Genomic DNA, 12,079 nt, shown 5'->3' with positions numbered 1-12,079 from the left:
ACACGATCCACATTTCTCTCCTTGCTAATCCAGCCATGTCACTGACAATGCTCCACAAGAACACGGAGATTCCTGATACACTCTGATTAAGACTAGCAATCTGGGGCAGGGAAACAATTCCAGAACATCTTACCAATGCTGCAGGGTCAAACTGGGACACCACATGATGCAGAAGAACAGCCAGGTGAGCTGGGCGAGATTTCAGGAGCTCAATATTCTGGAAACAGCTGCATTGTCCGTTAATCTGTAGGGATACATAGAAAATATTTGAATTATCCAAGAAAGCTACTGTGAAAAAAAACAAGAAGCTTTGTTCCAACAGCTTAGCTCCTCACTTGATTAAAATAAAAACTGATCAATTCTAGAACCTTTGTAATGCCATTCTAACATCCCAGAAAGAGCTTACAAATAGGAACACTTCTTTTCAGTCCTCTCCTGAACACTGAGTACAATATAACGAAATACAATTAGGAACAAAGGACATCTAAAACAAGTCAGAATAGACATGTCAAAAGCCACGGCAGCTATACTGTTGTGACAACAATGCAGAACTTAATAGAAACTAAACAAGCAAAAGAAAATTAAACATGACAAATGAATTTCTAGAAAGCTTGAAGTTATAAGAAGAAAGAAAGAGTAAGAGAGAATGGAAGATGGCTTATTGTCATAAACTCCCCAAATGTTTTTATCTGGCAAGATCAGCCACAACAGGAGTCACATTCTCTAATTCTTAATTAACCACACAAGAACTACTCAATAAAAACACATCATGTAGCACTTGTAGCTTAGACACAGAGGAACAGAATTTTGATCGAGGGCGAAAAGGAGTGGCTGACGCTAAAAGTCATTCACACCTGCTCCTGTTCAGTGTCAAAGTCGTCATCCTCTGCTCCAATGATCTGTGGCCCCACTCGGGATAAAGGACTTCCAACACCGGACTGGGAATCCTGGGGTGAGTTGGGAGCAAGGGAAGAGAAGGTGAAGGAAGGGAAAGAAGAAGTGACCAGTGCTATCAGTCTCTTGGCACGGGAAACTTTCTTTACCAAGTTAGAGCTGTTACTATAATTTTTATTCTCCTTCTCAAGTGGAAACCCACACGTCTTTACTCAACCTTGTCCAAGTTTGCAGTTGCAAGAGCCCCTTATGACTGTTTCTCTCAAGCTGCAAGCATTCAGAAACATGGAAACAGATGATTCAAAACCAACTGCATCACCTACAGACATGAACACACTAAGCATGTGGCATGTAACAAATTCCCTCTTAGTAAAAATGGAGAGATATGACTTTGGAAAGTCAAGCAGATGAGGGGAAAAATACTGCAGAAGTCACCCTAAGGAAGATAATACGTTCAGATAGGTCTGCACTTTCTGCTATGTTTCACTTTTACCTACTCTTGAGGCCATGACTAAATATCCCATAAAGAAAAGACTGTTTCATTTACTGCTGGACTCAAGGAATAAAATATGTACAACTGTTCTATCTATTTTAGGTCCAGCCGTTTTACTGCTGAGTATGTATTTCTTGCCTCTAAATGGGCCTGCTCTTAAGCTCCATAAACATTTACTCAGCTAATTAAGTTTTCTTGCACAATTTTAATTGCATGTTATTTTCCAAAGCAAAGTTTATGCATGCTTCATCTAGAAAGCGGGGGAAAAACAGCAAGGTTTTAATGGGCCCATTACGGGAGATGCTGTTGTGACACTTAATATTTTGTACTCACAGTATCTTGAACCTCAGTTTTCTCTGGGCTCTCATCCGGATAAATCCGCTCCTTCAAGCCACTGCGAGGACTCTGGGAAAGAAGGAAGTTCAGTTCTGATGAGTACCAGCAAATCCAGGAAAATGAGAAATGCACAGTTTTTCAGCCACAACTGCCAAAACTTCTCCTTTCTCACAGAGTGAACTGTTAAACAGCTGAGGTATGAACAACCAAATTAAAGTGTTTGACCTACATGCACAGTTCCCAAAAAACCCAAAAAACAACATGCAGAAGCAGTTTCATTAATAAAGCTAGTGACATTGAATAACAGCAGAGTTGTAAAATCTGCTAGTGCACCTATCCATAGCTTTCTCTTTGCTTTCTCCACCTCTTCTGACAGTTTATGGAGTACCCATGTTGCTAGCTCTCTGACTGGTTCCTTTTCTCAACATCCCCTCTGAAAACAGGGCTCCAGCAAAGGGCTCAGTATTCCAGGTGTAGTCTTACCAGTGCTCAGCAGAAGGGGCTAGTAACTTCCCTTCATCTGCTGGCAATCCTCCTGCTCATGTAGCCTAGTAGACACTTGGCTTTATTTGCAAAGCACGTGTGCTGTCGGCTCATCTTCCGCATGTCCACAGTAAGATGAAGGTCTTTTCAGCTAGGCTACTACTCAGCCTGCTGCTTTCCAGCCTGTATTGATCCATGGAGTTATTCCATCCCAGATGTAGAACTCTGGGCTTCTTGTTGAATTTCCAGAGGTTTCTGTTGTCCCCAATCCTTAAGTTTCTCAGAGTCACTTTGGACTGAAAAGTGTGAATGTTTCGTGTGTCAATCACCTCCAGTGATCAAATACCATCCACAATACTGACAGTATTAAGTTTCTTAGGAAGACAGCTACGAATTTTGTTCCGCATTTATTATAAACATGAGTGATACCTAGCCATATTTGCCGTTGGAGAAAGAATGTTTCAAAAGAGAGTAATTTATGCTCACATTTTGAACATCTATCTGACCCACCTTCCTTTCACTTCCAACTGCTAGCACAAATTTAGCTCCCACATCCCTAAGTTAAACAACAAACTTCGGCCAAAGCCCACATACAGAGTCTCAATTCCTCTGCACTAATCAGATAGTGACTTAATTCAGGATTAGGTACTAAGGCGCTCCAACAGGGAGACCATAAGAGCACACAGACTGATAACTGATGAGTGAACAAACTAAGAGCCTTTACTGTTGGCAATAATTAAAGCTTATTTGGTAGAAGTAAGGCTCTTCCCCACTTTCATGGCAACCTGCCCACAGACCGGATCTGAGTCACAGCTACCGCAATCAGCACATTTACCATACTCTTAAAAGATGTTCTAATTGGCATCTCAGTTCTGAGAAAGATGCTGGCATCCATCTTTGTCTGCTTACACAGATTGTGCCAGGAAAATCTAATCCTGCCTAAAACCCCAAAACCCACACTATTTTTTCCCCAGTCCCTAGTGAAAGTCCAGTACAGTATGCTTCCTCAGGGAAACATTTCTGGTGTGTACTGAGCAGCCTATTCTAGTAATACATAGCATTACTGAGACAGAGTACATACGTAGGATACACAGGACAACACAAACATAAAGAATCGGCACAAGAAAACCAAATCCATGAGGTATAGAAGCAAAGCCACGGAGCTGTTCTAGACTCACATCAGCAATGTCACTGTTTGGTCGGGAGGGGCTGTCACCACTGTAATCCAGTTTGCTCACACAATCTCCACTCTCTGCCTCCACTTCACTGATCTGCAGTGATTCCATCACAGACCTGGAGGACAAGACTCCATCCTAAAAAGATAAAGTGAGTTGGCAGAAAGCACTAAGCAAGAAGAGTATTTCAAGAGACAATCTTAAACATCAGCTGTTTCAAAACCCGGTTAGTCTGTATTATTTATAAAACTTTCTTCACGTATATAGAAAAGACTGCAATGTTTCTCTAAGAGAAGAAAACAGAAAATCACACCAAGCTTTCATGACTCGTAACATAATCGGCAGAGGGAAAGAGCAAAAATAATACCATCTACATTTTTTTTCCCAAAAGCAATGCTGTTTTAAGCTTCCAGTTATTCATTCTCCACTGTAACAATGTCTTCACAGGTTTCTTTCAAGTTGTACTGAGAGACAGACTAATAAACACATAATAGTTGGCACTTACTGTTTTAAAAGCGTTTTTTCACAGGTGATTTGAAAGTCCATTGTAAAGATTACCTCATACACTCACATTGCACTGTATTGCTTGACAGCCTCTGCAGGCCTAATTGCAAGTTTCAACTCTAGAGGGTGCAATTTGCCTGTACAAGCACAGAAGAGCATGGCCAGGAACTCCTGCTTGCCCAGAACACCATCATCCCTCAAGAATTTTCACCGGGAACATACCACAGAGAAGCCTGACACATTGTTACCTGAGTACAGCCTGTGGCTTTGGACAATTGCTCTTGCAGCTGAGGAATGTGCTTCTTCGTTTCTTGTATCTCTTTGAGCAGTCGTGTGGTGGGTGATCGGCTATACTCTTCTTGCAGAGACTGAAAAGTATTTTGTGAGCTTTCACTCAGTATCTGATCAATATCAAAGCTTAGAACTACAACCTACTTTTAATCTTCATTCCATTTACACATTTCAAATAATAATCAGCACATCTGCACGCCTACCAAGTAGATGCGACAGAATGTCCAGTTTATATAGCTCTCCTCTCTCTCCTGTGCCGTATGAAAATACCCGCATTCTGGAGATTTACTGAAACCTCTTAGTGACAGTCAAAGATGCTTAATTGCCCAAGGATTAGATCATAACTGATCTGTACATTTCCACAAGCTCCCACAAATTTTTTCTTACTCTGTCAAGGATAAAAAACTCAAGTGCTGATCAGTAAGAGTGACTAGATCTCTGAATGTTAGGTTGGTATACAGAAAAGCTAAGCTGAAACACAAGCTGTGCAAGCAAATGTTGAAGACGCTACTAACTAGTGATTCAACAACCCATCTTTGTATTTGCATCATACTTTCTCCACCCCTCTCTCAAACACACGCAACTCCAGTACCTGCAGCCGCTCCTGCTCTTTCTGTAGCATCTTTCTCAGAATTTCCACCTTCTGGTTGTGGACAACGTTGTTCTCCTCCTAGAAAATACGGAGATATTAAGGGTCAGGTCTTTTGGTGGAGCTGGAAAGAAAGAAAAGGAAAATGGATACGCCCGCTTTTCATCTACTTCCTGAACATGGGCTCTGAAAAGCCCTAGAAAAAGCCATTCAAGTTACTAAATCCTACCCAATGCATTCTTTTCTACTTATGAGCATAGCTATTAACACTAAAAACTAAAAAATTTAAAATAAAATAGATCAGAAGTGTTTGCTTATTTGTTTTCCCTACTCTGCTTTGCCACATGTCTGCACACCTCATAATCCACTTTTTAATAGAAGTTACAGGATGACTGGCTTGGACCAGACAATGCACAAACTCACATCATGCAGACTGTGGTGTATCTCAAAGACAACCTGTGAATAAGCCCTCAACTGTATTTGTATTATCTCAGATGGGACTGGGTATGTTTACTTGCAAAATGATTTTCCCCAAGTGATTAAATGCCCATGGGGTGGGCAGACAAATATCCCTATTCCAATTCCAAATTGTCATTTGTGCAAGAAGCACAAAACAATTCAAGAAAAAAAAATACATGACTACATTTCTTCCACTGATACCCTGGCTCTTTGGAAAGAGAGCTTTAAATCTTACCCCCACAAGCACCGGGCTAGTAATTCTTTCTGCATTTCCTGATGTGCCAGGCGAATGGGGAGATGTCATGATGGGAGACATATGCCCAAATGCTGCCAGATCCACTTCAGAATCAGCTAATGGAATCTGGGGCGATCCCGGTGGGCGCCCCTGAACAGTGAGAGCTACATAGGAACCCGCTGCAGGGAGAATAAGAACAATTCACATTTCAGACACACTTGCAGATTTCTGTGGTTACTGTTTCTCTGTTCGCCATTTCGCTCTCAAGACAAAACTCAGACCGTCCTTCACCCATTCGTTCTTCAAACCAGATAATCTGAGAGCACTGTCAGCTCTGTTTTAGAGATCTGTTTAAATTTCAGGTAATCCACAAACTTTCATGATAATCATCCTTAATAAAAGCACACAATCCAATTTCTAGTCTATCAGGTTACATTTACCAGGTTGCATTTGCAGTACACATATGCTCATGTCACAAAATAAACTACGCTAGAGTAGAAAGAACCACTACGATCTTCTTCCTTGTACAAGAAAATCAACCAAGAATGCACTTCTTTAGAAATGCAAGTACTTTGCAAGAATCATACAGTAATCTACATTCAGAGTGCCTGAATAGCTATGGTATTTAAAGTGGAATCAAAAGACAGTAAGATTCGTAGGCAAGGTTTGATAGTAACTTCAAACATCAAGCTAAAGAGAAACTGCAGAAATATGTATCAGCTCAAGTCTGAGATGTCAAAATTACCCCAATTTCACTTCACTGTTTCAGACACACCCTTTATCTCTCAGCATGGAGCATGGTTAGACCTCGTCCTTGTCACTTCATAGCTGAATCAGTCAGTGGTCCTTTAATATTATGCCTTTCATGCTTTAAAGGAGCACAGCAAAAAAAGAGTAACCCGCCTTTACTTACACTTGATCAGCTTTACCACCTCCAAATGGTTTGAGTGTGTTACAAGAGTGCCATTCACCTGGGGGTAGGGAGGAAGAGCAAGTTAACAGCGTTTAGCTACTGATTTCCAGTAAAAGGTGCCCACACACTACATAATAAGCACGTAGAACAAGGAACAATATTCCTCCCCAACCCCCACCTCCATTACTGTTTTTCAAGACACTAACAGAAAACAATTCATCTTTCTGTCGGTTTAACTTGGTGAGCAAAGCTCTGCAAAAAGAAAACTGTACACACATACCAAAGAAAACCAAGCAACCAAGCAAAAAAATAAAAAGGCGGCAATACCCCTCTGACTGGGCAGAAAAAAAAAAAACAACAGAGTAGCTAATTTAATTAATCAATTTAAATGCCTAGCTGAAATCGCAGCTCTATCTGTGTCAGCAGCTGCTGTAGCACAACCATCATTTTGCAGCAATAGTTTAGATAGTCTTTTTAGTTACTGACTTGATTTCTTAGTTGTTTGGGACTAAAAGACAAGACTGACCTGCTGGCAGTTAGTGGAAAAACAATAATCCAAGAAGACTATCTATTTACAGGTAATTATTACTAACTCCCTGCTCCTTCTCTCCCCTGCCACTTCTGTTTTTATTGTACATGTGATACCTGAACCTTGTAGGATGCTGAACTCTCCCATGAAGTTCTGAAATGAGAGTGATCTCCACAACAAAACTAACATTCAGCAGTGGGCTTTCAAGTGGCTACTATTCTCATATCCCCCGAACATGGAAACTTACACCATTCCTCTATCCCACAGGTGAATGCAAACATCACAGCAGACATATTAATGACATTCTTTCAGGAAAAGAGCTCATTTAATACAAAGGATCCATTTCTCTGATGATTTGAATGCACTTACCTTGATAATTCTATCACCTGTTTGCACTCCGGCCCGCATGGCTGCTCCATCTAGAAAAGCAAGAAATCTTTTAGTTCCAATTTCAATAGAACCATTCAAAGCAGAAATGGTTTAACCACTTCTGTAGTTCCATGCAAAGCTACTTCCCACACTCACTCAAGCTTCCTCCGTCTCTATCAGATTAAAATCTCTGAGTATCTAGACTAAAAGTGTTCTGTTCTCACTTTGCAGTGGATACATCAAGCCTCAATCCCACCACATTTCAAGAAGCATTTACTTCCTCTCAGATGCAAGAGGTCAGTTTCTAAATACGTCACACACCGAGGAGACAACTCACTGCACCCCAACAGTGCAACACTCTTTGTCCTTGTACACCTACTCCAAAGCTACAGTCATTCCACAGGTGAGGAAGGCATTCGGAGTTTTCTCCTCCAGCTCATGCACGTTTCTTTAATTCACATGAAAACGCTCTAGGCTGCTCCCTGGTCAGCACAGTTCGCAAGTCTGCTTACCTTCTTTGACGGACTGCACAAAGACTGGATTGTCTCCGCTGACTGTCAGCCCAAATCCGTTTTCATCCCGTTGGATAACAACACACCGTTGAACGAGACCTGCATAAGAAAGGTGGAGAAAGGGCAGAAGAAAGAGGAGAGAAATACAAAGAGACACAAGCTATGCATCAGTCCAAAATCTTATCCTCCTAGGTAATCACCGAGTACTGAAAGACTCAGTGATTACCTAGGTGTAAATACAACAGAGGGAGAAATATATGAGACAGAAACAGGGCATCAGCCCAGAAAGAGATAGGAATGTCAAGACAGGTCAAGCTTATTGCTTCAGTTACACAAAACAGAGAGAGACAACAGCAGAGATGCAGATAGCTCTGGCACATCAGATGCAACTTGAGGTAAAAGCAGCTTGTAAAGAATAGCAGCTATGCACACTAACCAATGAGCACCATTTCCCTTTGTCTGTATTAATCATTCTTCAAAGTACAGCAGAGGGCTGTCATGCTGCAGTACACCATCAAAAACACCAAACAACTTTCACAAGCTACTCTAAAAGAGAAGTCGCAGCTCTCTCAGACTAACATCAGCAGGTTGGACTAAAACAGATTTATTGGTCAGGAAAGGTTCCCCCAATTGTCAGCAAAAATCTCATCTTGGGGCACCTTGTGTTCCAGATGAGAATATCGTACAGAACCAGAACAGCAGCAGTGAAGAAGTATAAGCCACACTTACTACACTGAACAAGATGTCTGAAATCAAGACCTTGCTTCCCACTGAGATAATGAAGCACTGGGCCAAAATTCCAGGATATACAAGTTTGAATCTGCTCCTCTGTGAACTTGCTGTGTGACATCAAAGGCAACTTGTTTTGTTTCCCGGTGTTAGGATTACCCAGTATGTGCGAACACAAACACTGTTGCAGAGACAAATGTGTTCAGTAGCTGCAGCATTTTGTAAAGGTGAAATGCTGTGTATGTCTATTGTTCACTTGAAAACGAATAAAGGGAAAAACAAAGCAAAACAAAGCAACAGTACTGGCATATTCATGGCAGAGCATTTTCCTAGGAGCACCTGCAAAAAGCTTACAACAATGGAGCCCTTATCTTGAAAAGGACATTAGGAACTCTGCAAAATGTTTCATCTATGTTTTTTTTATTTACACAGCAGAAACTACTAGCCACTAAACATCACCCTTATTTCTAACAGTTTGCTTTGCTTCTTCATTTCTAAAGCCACATCAGGCAAAATTCTTACGCCATCATCTTGAGAAAGAATTGGAGTTCTCCACAATCAGACAGCAAAAGGGCAACAGTTCTGTTTAGTATGGAGGCAGCAAAGGGAATTGTGAAGATGCTGTCCCAGCAAGACCATCTTTTTTGGAATCATTTTTAAGGAATGAATTGTAACAGAGTGTGGAGTCATATCCATGTCTTAAACTACTCTTGTACCCCTGCAGCTCCTTTTACTCGTCTGCAGCAACTCCTAATGGAAATGCGGAGCCTCAAGTGAAAATACTGTGCGCCCTGTCAGCCCCTTTCTCCTCAAGTGTGGCATATATGAAAATGGGTGTGGTAGTAGTGGAAAAGGTTGCATTCCAGCACTTCTGCAGCAGTCTGGTCACAGTATCATATCCCAATAACTCCTCTTCTGCCAGTAAAGTTGAAGAAAATTATGCTATACATAGCAATCTGCAGTAAGTTGATGGAATGGATGCAAGGTGAAAGCAGACAAGAGGAAAAAAACTCACCACCTTTCACACCCTGTTCATATGGTTAAGTGAAAGAACATGCCTCTCCCTTTTGTTCCTCCCATTTTTCTATATGACCAAGCTTCTTCAAGTCTCACTTCACAAGAATGATGCCCCAGGGTGGGGTGTGGGAAAGAGAACATACGCTATTTCATAAAAACAGCTCATTTTAAACCCTGCTGCCAGACGTACAGGTTTTATGAGTAAGACACTAACTAATCTTTTGACTCATAAGAACTGTTGTTGTTTAAAGGCACAGTATAGCCCTGCATACCCATTGCTCTTCCACTGAATTTCTTTCTTTTCCAAAACCAATAACCCTTGGATCTACTGATCAGGTTCGTTCAAGGAGGAAGCTTAAATCAAACCAGAGGCAATGCAGCAGGAGATGCAACATAAACTGACCTTACAGAGTAAAACTGAAGTTCCAAGAACAGTCAGATTAAACTGTTTCACACCACAAGTCTCAATTTCACCCAAGACCATCTTTTAATTTTAGACTGGGGAGGCAACTGAAATTAGGACAACTCAAACTCAGATTAGTCCATAACTGCTTTTTCCCTGTATTTGTTTCCTTCAGATAAGAAACAGCCACTTAACCCTTCTCCTAACACAATACAGAAGGCTGGAATGAGGTCTAGGTAGGCCAGTTGAGAGATACCATGCTTGACATAGATACACAGCAGTTTTACAGTGATTTTAATGAAATTATCTGAAAGCTTTCTGAAGACGACACTATTACCTGCAGAACTAGATCAGTTTTGATAGCACTCTGTCTGAACCAGGTAGACTAAAATGAGCAACTTTTAAGTGCTCTCTTTTACTCAGCTGTGAGGAAAAACTGGCAAAGAAACCCCTCAAATCTGTCATTTGCTCACTGTTGTTCTTGAAGTAAAATGCATTCAATTTGAAATCTGCTTAGTGGTGGAATTTTAAGACCAGAGCAGCAATGTTTTCATAACCCACATCTTGTACCTTGAACACTTCATTAGACACTCCGGAATGGACTGAAAGGAAAGCCACAAACCACCAAGAGCCCAGTGACTCACAAAGTAAAGTTTTCAATAGCTGTTACTGTCATGCCTAGGTATCACAGGTAAATACAGGAACTCTCACATTAAATTACTCACTAAACCAACCTCACTCATTTTAATTAAAGTCTACAAGTTTGGGGCAATGCTGAAGAGCCCATGTTAACAAGCAACAATCTGCTTTTCATTCACCTTGTTTTCATGTTCCAATTCTTAGCATTCCCTGGATGGAAATCATGAGTCATTCATTTTGAAATATCTTACCATGACACTTCACTTTTTCCAGCTCAAGCTTAGTAAAGCCAACAGAACTCATCATTGATAGTACTCAAAATCAAATCAATAATAATCTCATTCCCACATTCGCTTTCAGATAACAGTATCTTGACAGCATGAAATGAGGAGACATCACTGTAACTATGCTTTAAGTACACAAAATCAGACTACATGTTCATATCTTGAGTGGATTCATAAAATTCTGTAGAGAAAAAAAAAAAATCTTAAAAATCCTTTTTCATCCTTGTGCATACTATAATTCCCCAGACTCATTGGTATAGTCTCAATCCAAGAGTACAGTAAAGCAGCTACCCGTGTGCTGTAGTTAAAGAGATTTAAGATTAGAAATGAAAGCAGTTAGAAATCACCAGTCTCAGAAAAAAAGGAATCACAAGAAGAGCTAAGACGATCAGCTCTTCAATAGGTGGCACTATTCCCTCTGCGGCATCGTGGCTCAGCTCTCCAGCCTGTCACAAGTGTGCCTTTTGAATAACACGGAAGGGTCAAGTCCGAACTTCTCAAGGTCACTGACACTCCACGGTAGAAATGATTGTCTCAAACAGCTTTGTCAGATACGTTTCGAATGTCTACGAGCTTCTCCAGTAAAGAGATCATTTACCTTCTCCTCTACAGATCCTAAATATTGGAAGTTATCCAATAAAACAGGAAATTTCATTTCCCTAGAAGTGCACAACAAACAGAGCAGGGGTTCGCTCTGAAAACCTGACTCACTAGAGAGAGCGGAGACTTGAATTACGTCTCCCACAATACAACATAGCTTTTCCTCTCATCAAACTGTGTGGACATGGCATGGGAGGAGACTTGTGAACTATAACTTCCCTGAAGGCATGAGGCCACAAGGGGAAAACACAATTTAATATAGTGATTTAAAATGAATCATTCCACAAACAAAAACAAACTCCTTGGGGTTTTGAGAATGTCTGAAAGTTTCACTTCATTTGAGAAGCTTTATTTCTATAAAATATTTTCAGAAACCCCATTCCACAGAATAAATAAAACTATCAGTTTTCGTAAAGAAAATATCTCATAGGATGAAATTCTGAATTTCACTTTGTTCTAGTTATTTTCATGATCTTCATACCAAATGCCGTATTAGCAGCATTCTTCAGATTCCTCAATTAACCTGGTAACAGAAGTCACAAAGTCAGAGCAAAAATTATATTGTTTGAAATTAATGCAGTGTATAGTGTCTCGATAAAACTGTCAATAACAATGGCATTGAATA

At 40.6% G+C, this 12,079-nt stretch overlaps 1 protein-coding gene across 3 annotated transcripts in view; it reads right to left on the bottom strand.

Annotated features, from left to right (window-relative positions):
• ARHGEF12 (Rho guanine nucleotide exchange factor 12) overlaps positions 1 to 12,079 on the bottom strand; it is a 75,784-nt gene that overhangs the window by 24,669 nt on the left and 39,036 nt on the right. For all 3 annotated transcript variants that reach the window (XM_075442295.1, XM_075442296.1, XM_075442297.1), the window contains 10 exons: positions 7,783 to 7,881; positions 7,271 to 7,320; positions 6,373 to 6,430; positions 5,460 to 5,638; positions 4,769 to 4,846; positions 4,134 to 4,253; positions 3,385 to 3,519; positions 1,721 to 1,792; positions 855 to 947; positions 134 to 244 (listed from right to left, as the gene is read on the bottom strand). In XM_075442295.1, the coding sequence (XP_075298410.1) occupies positions 134 to 244; positions 855 to 947; positions 1,721 to 1,792; positions 3,385 to 3,519; positions 4,134 to 4,253; positions 4,769 to 4,846; positions 5,460 to 5,638; positions 6,373 to 6,430; positions 7,271 to 7,320; positions 7,783 to 7,881 (995 nt within the window). The remainder of the gene's footprint in view (positions 1 to 133; positions 245 to 854; positions 948 to 1,720; positions 1,793 to 3,384; positions 3,520 to 4,133; positions 4,254 to 4,768; positions 4,847 to 5,459; positions 5,639 to 6,372; positions 6,431 to 7,270; positions 7,321 to 7,782; positions 7,882 to 12,079) is intronic.

The sequence above is a fragment of the Opisthocomus hoazin genome, chromosome 24 (assembly GCF_030867145.1).
Source record: "Opisthocomus hoazin isolate bOpiHoa1 chromosome 24, bOpiHoa1.hap1, whole genome shotgun sequence".
Classification (NCBI taxonomy): Eukaryota; Metazoa; Chordata; class Aves; order Opisthocomiformes; family Opisthocomidae; genus Opisthocomus; species Opisthocomus hoazin.
The sequence above is the reverse complement of the archived record's forward strand: the minus strand, read 5'-3'. Positions and strand labels throughout refer to the sequence as shown.